This window comes from Natator depressus, chromosome 4 (assembly GCF_965152275.1).
Source record: "Natator depressus isolate rNatDep1 chromosome 4, rNatDep2.hap1, whole genome shotgun sequence".
Taxonomy (NCBI): Eukaryota; Metazoa; Chordata; order Testudines; family Cheloniidae; genus Natator; species Natator depressus.
Window position 1 is genome coordinate 57,273,794 of NC_134237.1, and position 15,260 is coordinate 57,289,053.

A 15,260-nucleotide genomic window follows, 5' to 3' on the forward strand; every position below is an offset into this window, starting at 1 on the left:
TATCTTCTTTAATACATTCCTCTCATAACTTGATTTAATATGTTACAAGCGGCAGCTCTGGTCTAAAATTTTTTTTTATATATTGACTTCAGGATTGAGGCCCCCTTTACAAGAAGATTTCTTTGTTTCTAAAGATCTGACCTTCGGTATTCAACCTGCCAGCATTCAAGGTTTTTCACCCAGTCCATCTTTATAGCATTATACTAGTCCATATTTATAATCATCTCCTTGCTCCCAAGCAGCATTATCCCCAGCAGCAGCTTCACCAGTCATTCTGGAGAAAGCTGTAGGATGCAAAATAAATATAAAACCCTGCTCTTCAGTCAAATCCCAGTGGGCACTTTAGAGTGATACAGTCAGCCCATTAATGGAAATTATGAACATTGTGTCTGTGGTGACCCCTCCAAAGTAAGGTGTTTGCAGTTGAACTGGAACTGTAGGCTTCCTCATGATAGCCCATTTTGCTGCAAGTGGAGCCTATCAGACCAGCCAGCCCACCTATTCTAAACTTACCTTTTCAGTTCTGTAGGAGATCATCTTATGGATAAATCTCTGTGACCATTGTGGGGACTTTGTTAATCTTTTTGTTTTTTATTACAAAATAAATAATCTGTTGAGAATAGGGAGGCTAGTAAAGCATTGATGATCTTGTTCCTACAAAAATACTTGCAAATGGATGTCTCTTTATGTGTGTGAAAGAGTGGCTGTAGTCAAGGTGGGAGAGCAAGGTAAGAAACTTAATAAAGAACAATGTTTTAAGGCCATGATCTTGTTTGTTCCTACTTTACTTGACGTCTATTTCCAATGTAGATAGAAGTGTTGGCTATGATCTAAAACTAGTTCTTGTCTCCCTTTAATAAAGCGATTAAGTCTTTAAAATGGGATGACACTATTATACTGTAGAATTAACTGGTTTTAAGGAAAGATACAATGTTATTAAAAAAACCCTAACATTAGCAGTTATAAAACTTATCTGAAGTTTGGCACTATGACAAGAAATTTCGTACATAGAATTTCAGTGCCAAATTTTCTAGATGACTGGGACCTGAGTAGCTCTTTAATGAAACAAATCAAGGACGATGAGATCCATAGGCAATATTGTCAGTAAAATGTAATGTCTCTTGAATGTTTTTGGTTTAATTGTAATACACAAGAAAAGTGTAATTGCAGTCTTCAATATTTGGTTGGATATGTTGTTGCACCTTAGAAAAAGTCTTGCATAGGTGGTTTAGCCAAGAGAATTGTATGATAGCTGCTGTCTGTGCTAAGCAAGAAGGAGTCAAGAGTTCAATTTTTTTATGGTATAAGAAGGGCCTCAAACAACATAAAATATGTTTCATAAGTCATCTGAAATTTTCCTCATTAGTTAAATGCATAAATAGCTGTCTTTTTTCATTACCAGATTTCTACTGTTTTACATGAATTATAATTCCGTTCCTTTTGAGCACGAAAAAAGGAAAACGCCAATGAAAGATAAGATATTTTAAAACGAAAGCCCTCTTAATAAAAAGCTAAATGTGTCAGGACATAGCTGGAGTTAAACATTTAACTAGAATTTGTCACCTTTGGGATTTGTCAACATAGAAATGATAATATATTAATGTTTTTCCTATATGTTAACGAGGACAAGAAGGTCACATAGCTCTGATTAAGCTTTACCAGTTCTTTTTGCTGTTTTGAAATAAAAACAAAGGGACAAACTGTACTGAACACAGTTTATTTTTACATTCCTATTTTGTATCCAGGAATATATACACTGTACTCTTGAAGTCTGTGGGGATATGCCACATTGCTGATGTCTCTCTCCACCTTACATTATTGTCCTTGCTGTTTGTGCAGGTGTGAATGGAAACAAGTGCTCAGGGTCATCCACTATTCTTGAGAAATACAGAGTGGGAAAGGTGATTGGTGATGGCAATTTTGCTGTAGTAAAGGAGTGCGTAGAACGGTAAGCAAGGAAGTTTTTTAGCTATTTTTCAGTTCTATTTCTTGTAAGCTGTTGATTTAATTAAACAAAATCCAGTGTGTACGTCTGAGACAGTGTGTGTGTATATGTAGAAAATGTACACAGGTGTACATAGTATAAATGTATGTCTATAGATAGTATGTATGGCTATGGATAGTATATATGTATAACAAAAAAAATTCACAAAAAGTCATGACAGTGCAAAAATGAGAAATAAATATGTCTTATTCTTCGAGTGATTGCTCATGTCCATTCAGCTTAGGTGTGTGTGCTCGCCACATGCACTGGTGCTGGAAGTTTTTCTCTCAGCAATATCTGTAGGGGACCGGCTCTGGTACCCCCTGGAGTGGTGCGCATATGCTGTGGCATATAGGGCACTGCCGACCCCCTTCACCCTTAGTTCCCTCTTGCTGCCAGTGATGGTGCATGGAACTGGTGCTGCTTCAGCTAGAGCTGTTGCTTTTCGTTTGTTTGAATGCATTTGCCTCTTGCAAATATTACTGTATTTGGTTTCCCTCTAGTTTAGTTCAACCTATTTGTTAAGTTAGAGACTTAGTAGGTCCCTAAAGGGACTTCACCTCGGGATGGGGCATGCCCTGGTCCCCAGGCTTTAAATCCTGAGATTGCTATAAAAGGCCCATGCCCATTAGCGATCCACATAATAGTTGTTTACGGTGCTTGAGCGAAGGTCACATTAGTGATAAGTGCAAAATCTGCACTTGGATCGCTTCAAGCCCAGGATGAAGAAAGAGCATGCCATTCATTTGAAGGCGCTCCTGATGCAGTCTGCCCTTACCCTGATGCTGGAGCAGTGCTCCGATTCGGCACTGAGCACTGTGACCTCAGTGCGTAGTGCCCCGCTGGTATTGTCTACGAGCTGGCTCCAGTCTCCTTCCGTGGCCCCAGCCAATAAGCCCAGGAAGATGGGGCAAAGAAGGTCTCCAGCTTCCTGCAAGGGAAAGGACAAGTCTGGGGTGGACCAAGGCCCTGTCTCTGGTCCCTCTTCACCCCCTTGGGGATCCCAGGCTTCCGCTCAGGTTGAGCGGTGTAGCCCAGCCCGCTCCCTGCCAGCTATCCCAGATAGCAGCAGAGGTCCTCGTTATCTCTGAGTGCCGTCCAAAACGAAAGCCCTCAAAGCGGCATAAGACATTATGTCCCTCCCAGTGCTGCCCACTCCAGCCCCTGTGGGATCCTGGCTCCAAGGTAAACTAGCGTTGGGACCACCACAGTCTCCACCTTTCTGGCGGCATTCCCTGTCGCAGGGGACATCCCACCAACAGTCGCCCTCTCGCAGCTGACACGCTTCTGACCATGATAGGTAGAAGCTTCATAGCTCCATCCAGTCTCCGGACCTAGGACAAAGGCAGAGAGGCTCGAGGCGTGGCTTGCTGGTAACCGGGTGCAGACTCTGGAGGCATGTGCCCCCCGCTGCCTGGAATCTTCGCGGCACCAGTATTGCTCCAGGGACAGGTCGAGGGACCGATGATGCCAATCCCCCAGGGTGGTGTCACTGCATGCGGCTACATTTTCATGACGCCAAGCCCACTCTAGTTCCCAATCCTGCTCCACATCCCGGTACCATTCATTAAGCATGAGGCACAGATCACTGGCCCGGGGCCATTGTGGCTCCACCGAGCGCCACTGGTCACTGAGGCCCCGATTCAGACGCTTGTCAAGGTCAGCCAGATCCACCTCTGGGAGGGGCAACTGGTACCGATCGGGACAGAGTCTCCAATCAGCCCTGTCTTGGTCACAGGGAAGCGACCGATCGGGCTCGAGCCCAGGTTCGGAGCAAGTTCCCTAGCAGCGGGGCAGACTCCAGCACCTACAGTGCAGACTACATTGGCTGCACTGCAGCAGGGCTAGTGGCCTCAGACTCTGTGGACAGCACAGTGGTACCCATAGAACCCATGGGGGTTCATTCAGCCCCCTCAGCCCACCTGCTTGATATCCAGAGCTTTGGAGAGACCAGCTACCACCCCCCTCCAGCCCAAGAGGCCTCAGCTGCAGGCATCCCGCAGGCACAGGAGGAAGTGAGCAAGCAAACCGCTGGGCCACCTATGGTTGCAGAGGACCCCATGGTACTGGCTTCCTCCTCCTCGTCTCCAGACGAGGCCATGGTGGGGCTCCCTCCACCAGTGCCCCAGGATGATGCTAAGGTGCATCAGGAGCTGTTAAAGAGGATTGCTACCAACTTGGGCCTACAGGCAGAGGAGTTAGAGGAACCGGCAGATTCCCTCTTTAATGTTCTCTGCCCCGTGGCCCCAGCTAGGGTAGCTTTGCCCCTACATGAGGTGGTCACTAAAATTACAAATGCCCTCTGGCAAAACCCCTCCTTCTTGCCTCTGATCTCCAAGAAGGCAGAGTGCAAGTACCTTTATACCCACCCTGCTCCCTAATGGTAGAGGTGGTCAACCAGAGGGAGAGACTGGGTCAACCAGGGGGCCACCCCTAAGAATAAAGACTAAAGGAGACTGGACTTGTTTGGACGTAAAGTTTATTCATCCTCCAGTCTACAGTTGCGGGTGGCCAACCGTCAGGCCTTACTAGGCCGCTATGATTTTAATATGTGGTAGGCCATGACCAAGTTCAAGAGCGCCCTTCCTGAGGCTTCTAAGAAGGTGTTCCGGGCAATCCTGGATGAGGGCTTGACTGCAGCCAGAGCAGCTCTCCAGGTGGCATCAGATGCTGCGGACACCGCCGCCCATACAGTGGCATCAGCTGTCTGATTGCACAGGGGTTCATGTCTGCTCCTCGGAGGCTCAGCAGTCAATGCAAGATCTCCCTTTTGACTGGCACGCCCTGTTCGCAGAACAGAGGGACATTAAGCTCCATGGTCTGAAAGATTCCCGTACAACCCTAAAAACACTGGGCCTGTATGTCCTTGGACCTGCCTGCAAATGGTTAAGCCACAGCAGCCTCAGAGCTAGGGGAACCACCCTCGCCAGAAGTCTCCCCACAAAAGATCCAGGTGCTACAAGAAGCGCCCTGGCGACCAACCCCTGTCTACATCCCAGGTGGGCTTGACCCACAGTAAGCAAACTGGCAAGCACCTGTTTTGAGGGTATGCCTGTGGGCGACCTACCAGACTGACCCCAGATCCTTCCTCCCCTTTGTTTGCCAACTGCCTTTCTTCCTTCCTCCCTGTGTGGGCGTCTATGACCTCAGACCGGTGGGTCCTCAATATGGTGGCACAGGGTTACGGTCTTCAGTTACTTTCTGAGTGCCATCCAAAGCGGAAGCCCTCAAAGCGATGCAGGTTTTGCTCCAGATGGGGTCTGTGCAAGGGCTCCCTTATGATGCCTTCCTCCTGCCATGGGCAGGAAGCCTGATGTATTTCGTGTTCCCTCCAATTCCGCTCATCAGCAAAGTCCTAGCGAAAATCAAGAGAGACAAGACTCAGGTTCTCATGCTTGCCCCAGCGTGGCCTCGCCAGCACTGGTTTGGGATGCTATCAAGCTTGTATGCGATACCTCCCTGGCCCCTGCCGAACCAACCAGACCTGCTGTCACAGGATCGTGGCCAACTCTTGCACCCCAACCTCGCCCCCCTCCACCTCACAGCATGGATGTTGTGTGGTTGAACCTGGATGAACGGGCCTATTTGGGAGGTGTGCAGAAGGTCCTCCTCGAAAGTAGAAAGCCCTCAACTAGGCAGATCTAGCTGGAAAAGTGGACGAGGTACTCCTGCTGGGTGGAATGGGGCATCTCCCCTTCGTATTCTTTAGTGCAGTCGATCTTAGACTACCTGCTTCATTTAAGGAACCAGGGCCTAATGCACTACTCTATTGGGGTGCACCTGGCAGCCATTTCGGCCCTTAATCCACCAATCCAGGGGCAGACAGTGTTCTCCCATGATATGACGGTCAGGTTCCTTAGAGGCTTCGAGAGGCTCTTTCCTCAAGTTGGTTCCTGGCCCCTCTGTGGGATCTCAGTTTGGTTCTGCCCAGGCTCACGGGCCCGCCCTTTGAGCCTTTGGCCTCGTGCTCCCTGTCTCACCTATCATAGAAGGTAGTTTTCCTGGTGGCAGTGATGTTGGTGAGGCGAGTCTCCAAGCTGCGAGCCCTGACCTCAGAACTGCTGTAAATGGCCTTCTGTAAGGACAAGGTCCAGCTCCGGCCCCACCTGGCTTTCCTTCCCAAGGTTGTGTCCGCTTTCCACGTGAGCCAGGACATCTTCCTTCTGGTCTTCTGCCCTAAGCCCCATGAAACTAGTGAAGAGAGGCATCTTTACACTTTGGACGTAAGAAGGGCCCTGGCTTTCTACCTAGATTGGACAAAACCTCTCTGTAGGTTGACTCAGCTTTTCATCTCTACAGCTGATAGGATGAAGGGCCTCCCAGTGTCCATGAAAAGGATTTCTAACTGGATCACATCTTGCATTCGGATCTGCTAGGAGTTAACAGGAGTCCCTCCGCCACCAATCATCAGAGCCCACTCAACTAGAGTGTAGGCATCCTCAGCGGCCTTCCTGGCACAAGTTCTGATCCAGGATATCTGTAAAGCCATGATGTGGTCCTCGGTATACATGTTCATGGCCCTCTATGCCTTCACACAACAGGCCAGGGAAGATGATGTGTTTGGCAGAGCTGTATTGCAATCTACATGTCCGTGAACTCCTTATCCACCTCCAGGGGTACATCTGGGGGTCACCTAAGTTGAATGACATGAGCAATCACTTGAAGAAGAAAAGGCCGTTACCTTTTTCTGTAACTGGTCTTCTTCAAGATGTGTTGCTCATGTCCATTCCACAATCCACCCTCTTTTCCTACTGTCAGAGTTTCCAGCAAGAAGGAACTGAGGGTGGAGGGGGCTGGTGGTGCCCTATATGCCGGGGCATACACGTGCCACTCCAGGAGGTGCCAGAGCTGGTCCCCTACAGATACTGTTGAGGGAAAAACTTCTGGCACCAGTGCATGTGGTGAGCACACACACCTAAGATGAATGGACATGAGCAACACATCTCAAAAAACACAGTTATGGAAAAAGGTAACTGTCTTTTATAATGTCTATAGCAAAGAGAGTTTGTGGAGAGAGAAAATGGAGAGTGAAAACAATTTAAAAAAAAATTAACTGTTACAGTCCTGAGATTGTTAGTTATCCATATACTGTAATAGTCCATGTCTACTACCCACATAGATATGTTTATGCTGTCTATAATGTATAGAAGAAAATTTTAAAGCTTTACTTTATGAATATGAGACAGCGAGAGAGGGAAAATATCATCCAAAACATTAGAAGAAATTAGGTAAGCACGAACTATTTAGTAAGTTTATCACATGTAAAAAGTGTGTGTGTGTGTATATATTTGGCCACGATTGCTAGTGGTGGGGGGACTCTCTCAACTGCTAACAATATTTCTTAGAATCATCTGACACTGGCCACTGATACAACAATTACATGGGTTTCTTTGATTAGTATTATTTTGAAGAGTCTCCAACTTTGCCCATAGCAATATTTTCTGTTCCAACAAATGCCTGTGAGACCCTTGGGGCTCACAGAAACAATTCTCAGTGTTTAATCACTATTTGCAGGTTTCTTTTTAAGAATTCATGGGAGGCTTTATATTCAGAAGCTCCTGGAGCAAAGGAGTCTTAATTATGAAGTGAAATGTGTCTTCATAGTCTTAGCCAGCAGAAGTATCTTCAAAAACTCTCTCTTTAGCAGTTACGTCTGAGTCTGACTCATCTAAGGAAATGTCAGAACATGCTGGCGACCACTGCTGAACTAGTACCTGCATTCTCCTCCTCTCGGGTTCAAGTGTGTTGATCTTAAAAAATGGCCCATAACTCTGCTGCCACTGTTAGGGTTTCCCAGGAGTTTTGTTTCTTGTTGCTATATCCAGTTAATTCCTCTCCATTAACCAAACAAGTACTGGCAGCCAGTACACCAAAATCCTTAAGACCTTTTCAACCTGATCTAGCCCCCAAAATAGGCATTGACTACTTGCAAATCCTTCACACTCTTCCCAGTTAGCTTTCTCTGCTTCCCAAAAAAGCTTTTAAATGTAAATGCATTTGGAGTCTCGGGGCTTTTCTCTCCTCAAAACTTTCTCTACGAATGCAAACACCCCTCAGGCAATGAAAATAAGACAAAAAACTGGCAGAGACTAATAACAAATGAAGCAAAAAAGCAGAGCAAAAGCACACTCTTGCCATTGTGCCTTTCTTATCTGTCACGTGATGGGGTGATTCCTCTTAATGACGATTTCATGCTTAGTTTTAATGCTTAGTATTAAGTAACTTTTTGTTGTCTTCTTTTTACTCATCAGGGAAATCTATCGTTCAAGTATCCAGGCTTATGCATTAAAGAATAAGAGTTAGAGGACTTCTGATGGAATTACTTCCTAAACCAAGCCAGATAGCTAAATTTGACCCCACTGTGTATAGTTTAAAGGAGCTTTTTGTCACTCATTGAAGTACATTAGGGTTTAGGCTTAATGCTATCTCTGAACATTAACATCACAATTCTTGAACACTCAAATAACAATTCTTCCAAAATCCTAGGTCTTTAATAAGCTTCACCAGCTCAATGGGGAAATCAGTGTGGTGCTGCTTAGAAAGCTTGAGGCAAATATACCATCCAAAGAACTTTTAAAATTTATAAAATGAGATAGCCAGTCTTCTAATGATTAGATTTCCATCCAGCTCACTTGGCAGGAAACTAACCGTGAAAGACTTGGGTCATAATAACTGGACAGTGTTTTATGGTGTGAAGGCACAAAATTGCTGTACTGGATGTACCCTGAATCGGAAAGCATTTCAGTGGCTGCACATAGATTCAACAGTACTTGAAAAATGTTTTGAGATCTCAGGATAAAGATGCCTGATAATATTTTTGCAAGTTTCTAGATTTCATTTTCAGAATCACCTACATCCTGGTGAAAGTGACTTAGACTTGGGCTCCTAAGTGACTTAGTGCTTTTGAAAATGGGACATAGGCTCCTAAGCAACTTAGACACTTTGATAGTTTTACCTGAATGCTTTAGAAAGCAAGGCTCAGATTAAAAAAAAAAGAGCCCTCTAGTTATAAAGGAAATAGTAGCTAGAAATAAACTGTAAATAAATAAATAAAAAAATCCCACTTTTTCTGTATAAAACTTCATCTTCACATCTAATGATGAGAAATATTATTCAAATCATCTACTGATCAAAAATATCCAATCTATAATACTATTGGGAAAGGAAATGCTAATTATAAACACTCCTCAGTTTGCTGTTTTCTTATTTTGTATGACATAGCACCTAGAAGCCTTAGTCATGGACCAGGACCCCACTGTACTAGGTGCTGTACAGACAAAACAAAACAGTCCTTGCCCCCGAAAGAACTTACAATCTAAGACAACAGATGGATACAGAGATGCAAGGAAACAATGAAACAGTACGGTCAGCATGATAAGCAGTGGTAGGAGCACACCAGTGGGCTAGCCATTGTCAAAGTTATTACAGGGATCATGACAGAGGAGAAATTTAAGGAGGGATTTGAAGAAGGATAATGAGCTAGCTTTGTGGATGTTTACAAGGATCTACTCCCTGTTATGTGACAAGCTCTGAAAATTTTGCACATATCTTAACTGGATTTTGCAGTGTGTTTATCATCAGGCTTTTGGATAATTTACTTAATGTATCATCATACATAGATTGCAATTCTGAATTATATGCAGTGCCCATAATACAGTTTTACATGGCTCTGTATAAGAAGATAGTATTTAAATCTCAAATGCTGTTTAGATGGAATTTCTTATGTGCTACACTGAATCAGGTTGTAACTATGACAACCTAGCAGACACAGCTGTACTTTTAGAGCAGAGGTGCTCTTAATATACTGCTATGTTTAGTCGGGAACAAGTTTAATGTATGAAATTTAATTCCTTTTGTGACACATTAGTCTTTATTAGCTGTATCTGAAACAAAAAATGTTTGTTGGCTATAATTAGCTATGAACTTAATAAAATATACCTGATATTTCTTATTGAGATACAAAAGCTTGTTACAAAGCAGAATTTGTATAGCACCCCTTACATTAGGTCTGATCTTGCCTGGGGCTTCCAGGTGCAATTGCAATACAAATAATAAATAGTAATAGGAATGGGCTTATTGCATTTCCCTTGCTATTTGTAACGTGTTAACTGAAGGTCATTCACAACAATGAGCGGCAGTGTTTTCTTTATAGACACCAAACCAGCTTGTTCTTGTTGCTTTTCTCCATTTCATGTGGAGAACATGTTTAGATCTGGATGTGGGTGACCAAGTATAAAAGCTTGAATAAGCTCCTACCGTACGGGAGGAAAAGTCCTCTCGCATATACCAGAAAATGATCATCTCAGTCACTCTAGGTTTTGCAGAACCATCCTGTAAAATTCTGTCAGATAGTTCTAAAATCCTATAGAATTTAATAGCCACTGATGTCTCTTGTATAGTAATTGCTATAGAACCCTATAGTTTTCTTCCCTACTAACTTCTATGGGACTTTTTCCATAAAGGCCATCGATATTCATGGCTGCCTTCTTGCTGCTCATCCTATACATGAGCTGACAAGCAAACCGGCAGTCTGATCTGTCTTCAAAGTGTGGTTACAGGCTGCCAGTTGAACAGAGCTACATGAAGGATTTGGGGACAAATTTTGTATATGGAATTAGAGTAGTGGCAGAGTGTATATTAGGTCATACTAGAGTCACTGCCATGGTCCTAGGATTAATGCACACAATAAGCTAGGTACTGTAATGGTAGTCAGGGAAACAGCAGTCAGGACTGTTACTTGGAGAGAGGAGAAACAAAATGAAATAATTTTTGCCATCTTTCTGTCAGATGTTCCCCTGGGTGAAAAGATTATATTACGATAACCAGAAAATGGGCTGGAATTTCTGGTATTAATGAATGTTTCTCCAATTTTTCTTCTTAGATACACTGGAAAGGAGTTTGCACTGAAGATTATAGACAAGGCAAAATGCTGTGGAAAGGTAGTGTACACCCATTTACATGTGAAGAGTAAAAATAACATTCACAGCTGCTCATTAGTCAAAGTGGTGTGTGTGTGGGGGGGGATGTTTGGGATTGGTAGAACTGTGACTGCTTTCAGAATTATCTGTTTAGCATTAGCAGGATTATTTTCCATCCAAAATGCAAACAATAGAAGTAGTAACTGTGTTAATCTAGTAGTTAATGGAACAAAAACAAAGATTGTAGTTTATTCTATTGGACTAACAAAGAAAATGTGCAGTATTTCCACAATTGTTCTCCCTTCATTGGGCCAAAATAGAATAAAAAGAGAAATGTGAAAGTACAGCACAGTGACTTTGATTGTAAAATCTTTGAAGGATGAAACGGGTGGGTGGGTGGGTGGGTGAGCAGCACCTAGCATAATGGGACCCAATACTGATTATGAAGGGAATTAAAATTATAAAGGCCCCAAAGTATGTCATGACCCATATCAACATTAGTAACCATTGTAAACAAAGTTAATATGGGATAAATTCCTGCAGTCCTTATTCAGTCAAAATACCCTATTCTTTTTTGAGTGCTTGCTCATGTCGATTCTATTTTAGGTGTACGTGCGTCCACATGCACAGTCGTCTAAGATTTTTGCCTTTGCGGTATCTGTAGGGTTGGCTGTGGCACCCCCTTGAGTGACGCTTCCTTGTGCTGGTATATAGGCACCACCGACCCTACGCCCTCTCAGTTCCTTCTCACTGCCCGTGATGGTTGGTCGGTGTGCCTTCTCTTGCAATCGCAAGAGCGATAGTGGTTCTTCAACAGCCCGTTGTCTGTCAACTTTATATATAGTTTAGGTATTTAGTTAGCTTTTAAGTTAAGAGTTAGGTTAGTCTGGTCGTTAGAGTCCAGGCTGGGACTTCGCCACAGAGTGGGGCACGCCCCATTCTCCCAGCTTCAAACCATGCTTGTCATACAACAGGCCGATGCCTATTAGTGACCCCCATGATAGTTGTCTGAAGCGCTAAAGAACAAGCAGGCCCACTGGCACCGCAGACACTGCGTAAGGCACCGGACCTGGTGACTGCCCCAATGCCTAAGGGTAAGCTGGTCATGGGACAGCCCCATAGGGCAGTGGAGCACTCTTGGTCCCCGGACTGCAGGTGTAGATCCCCATCTCTGCGGCCTAGGACCCTGGCACCACATTCCTGGTCTCCAGTCAAAAGGCCCAGGTCCCCGACACCGTGTTCTCTCACTACGAGACATGGGACACTGGAGTTGAGGCACTGGTCCCTGTACCACCGGTACCAGCAAGCTTCTCATCAAAGATCACCACAGTGCAAATCACCCTTGCCCAGACGGTCTTCCAGACATCCATTCCCACTGGGGCGGGATTGCTCCCGGTCGTGGCACCGGTCTCTATTCCCCCAGTTCTGCTCGTTGGGCAGGCACCGATCCTCGCCTCGCTGGTCGCCAACCAGGGTGAGTTGGCAGACTCATACCTCGATGGCTCCGCACTGGTCACTGGAAGGGCAGTGGTCCGACTCGGACTGGAAGTTCAGCCCCTCGCCAAGGAGGGGTGATTTGCCACTGACCCAGGAAGCTGGTGCAGCACTTGTGGCAGCAGGGACAGTGGCCTTCTCAGTGGCCCTACTGGAACCCATGGGGCGTGCCCGTAATGTCGGTCCCGTATTGCCACCAGGAATTGAGCCCAGGAGTTTGCTGCTTTGGTGGATGAAGGCACAGCAGTGGCAAGGGGTCCTTCAGATGGCCTGGGACGCTACTGACTCAGCGGCCAGGGTGGTCACCTCCTCAGTAGCCAGGAGGCGCAGCTCCTGTTTGCAGTCCTCCAGGTTACCCCAGGAGATACAGGCCATTCTACAGGACCTCCCTTTTGAGGGGATGGGCCTCGTCTCCAAGCTCATGGACTTGAGACTCCATGGCCTTAAAGACAGGTTTCAGAGCAGCAGCCGTGTTAGTCTGTATCCACAAAAAGAAAAGGAGAACTTGTGGCACCTTAGAGACTAACAAATTTATTTGAGCATAAGCTTTTGTGAGCTACAGCTCACTTCATCATATGTATTCAGTGGGAAATACATGGCCTTAAAGACTCCCTTGCCACCCTCTGCTACTTTGGCAACCATACTCCTCAGCAGGCCAGGAAGCTGTTACACCCTCACCTCCAAGACCAGGTCTTGGGGGATTCCCCAGGTGGGCACCTACAGGAGAAAGGATAGAGGCAAGGGGTTTAAGTGGCGACACCCATCGTCTTCCCATTCGTCTGCTCATCCTGGGCCTTCCACATTTTGAGAGTGTGCTCAAGGGCGAAACCCTAGTCGCTTCCCAGGATCCACCCTCCCACTCTTTCCTCGACCACCTCCACCCCTTCCAGTCAGTCTGGTCTCAGCTGACCTCGGACCGTTTGGTTTTCAAAGTAAAATCATCATGTTACACCCTGCAGTTCATCGCCAACCCTTCCCCCCACCCCCTTTCCCTCCTCCTTCAGGGACTCTTCTCAAGAGCAGCTAGTGGAGGAGGAGGTTCCTTGAGAAAGGGCTTCTACTCCCATTACTTCTTGATCCTGAAAGCAAAAGGGGGCCTTAGACCTATCTTGGACCTGCGTCGCCTCAACAAGTCTCTCAAAAAGTTGAGGTTTCACATGGTCTCCCTGACCTCCATCATCCTCTCCATGGACTGGGAAGACTGGTACGCTGCCCTCGACTTGTGCGTATTTCCACATTTCCATTTTCCCGGGGCACAGGCGCTTCCTGCATTTTACTCTGGGCCAGCGCCATTTCCAGTTCATGGCATTGCCATTCAGTCTCTGGTCAGCCCTGAGAGTGTTCACAAAGTGCATAGCGCCAGTGGCCGCTTACCTGAGGCCCCGGGGTGTTCAAATTTACCCGTACCTCAATGACTGGCTAATAAAGGGTCAGTCCTGGAATCAGGTGCGGCAGCATCTTGATCTGGTTTGTTCCACCTGTCGTGACCCAGGGCTGTTAATAAACAAGAAAAAGTTGACCTTAAGTCAAGTGTAACGCATAGAGTTTATTGGAGCGGCCCTCTACTCCACTCAGGCCAAAGCCTTCCTCCCCGAGGCACAGTTCCAAGCCATGGCGGACCTGATCTCATGCATTCAAGCCCACCTGCTCACCACCGCTCACACGTGCCTACGATTGTTGGGCCACATGGCTGTCTGCAATTATGTGGTCTGACACGCACGGCTCCATCTGAGGCCCCTGCTTGCGTCAGTCTACATCCCCAACAAACACAGCATGGACCGAGTGGTCAGGGTCCCAGACCATGTACTGTCATCACTCACTGGGTGGCAGAATCAAACATTGATGTTGGAGGGGGTTCCCTTTGCGGCTTCATCACCATCTGTGACCCTCATCTCGTAGCCACACATCTCCCCGGAGCCAGGGACACTTTGGCAGATCGCCTCAGCAGGGCCTTCTCGTCTCGCCACGAGTGGTCCTGCCGTCCAGAAGTGATCAGCATCATCTTCCAGAAGTGGAGCGCTCCCCAGGTGGACCTGTTCATGTCCAGGCAGAACAAGAAATGCCCCGTTTTCTGCACAATTTGGGGGATTGACAGAGGCTCCCTGTCAGATGCTTTTCTACTTCCATGGTTGGGGGCTCTGTTGTACACCTTCCTCCTCAGTGTCGTTAATTCACAAGGTCCTAATGAAGATCAAGCAGGACAAGGCAAAGGTGATTCTCATAGCACCGGCCTGGCCGCACCAGCCCTGGTTTGGCACACTTCTGGACCTCTTGTTGGCCGCTCCATTACAGCTACCACTCAGGCTGGACCTGCTGTCCCAAAACCACAGCAGTCTTCTGCATCTGAACCTGGTGGCACTGCACTTGATGACTTGGCTGCTGCATGGTTAAATGCAGAGGAGCAGGAGTGCTCAGCCGGTGTCCAACTGTTCCTGTTGGGCAGCAGAAAACGGTCTACCAGAGCGACCTACCTGGCCAAATGGAAGTGGTTCGCTTGTTAGACCTCAAATAAAGGCATTTGGCCTTGCCGCAGTTAATCCTGGGCTACTTTCTGCATCTCAAGCTCCAAGACCCGTCCCTTTCATCTATCAAGGTCCACTTGGCTGCTATCTCGGCCTTCCATCTGTCGCTCGAGGGTAGGTTGGTTTTCGCCCGGGACATGACTGCCAGGTTCCTCATGGGCCCCGAGCGCCTCTACCCGCACATCAGGAGACCTGTATTTCCGTGGGACCTGAACCTTGTGCTGTCATGGCTCATGAGGCCCGCTTCAAGCCTCTGGCTTCCTGTTCTCTTCTCCTCCTTTCCTGGAAGGTCATGTTCTTGGTTGCATTAACATCTGCCCACCAGATCTCTGAGATTAGGGC

General features: G+C 46.5%; 1 protein-coding gene across 5 annotated transcripts in view; it reads left to right on the plus strand.

Moving 5' to 3' along the window:
- Positions 1-15,260, plus strand: part of DCLK2 (doublecortin like kinase 2) — a 137,378-nt gene that overhangs the window by 88,157 nt on the left and 33,961 nt on the right. For all 5 annotated transcript variants that reach the window (XM_074950974.1, XM_074950973.1, XM_074950975.1 and 2 more), the window contains 2 exons: positions 1,840-1,948; positions 10,866-10,923. In XM_074950974.1, the coding sequence (XP_074807075.1) occupies positions 1,840-1,948; positions 10,866-10,923 (167 nt within the window). The remainder of the gene's footprint in view (positions 1-1,839; positions 1,949-10,865; positions 10,924-15,260) is intronic.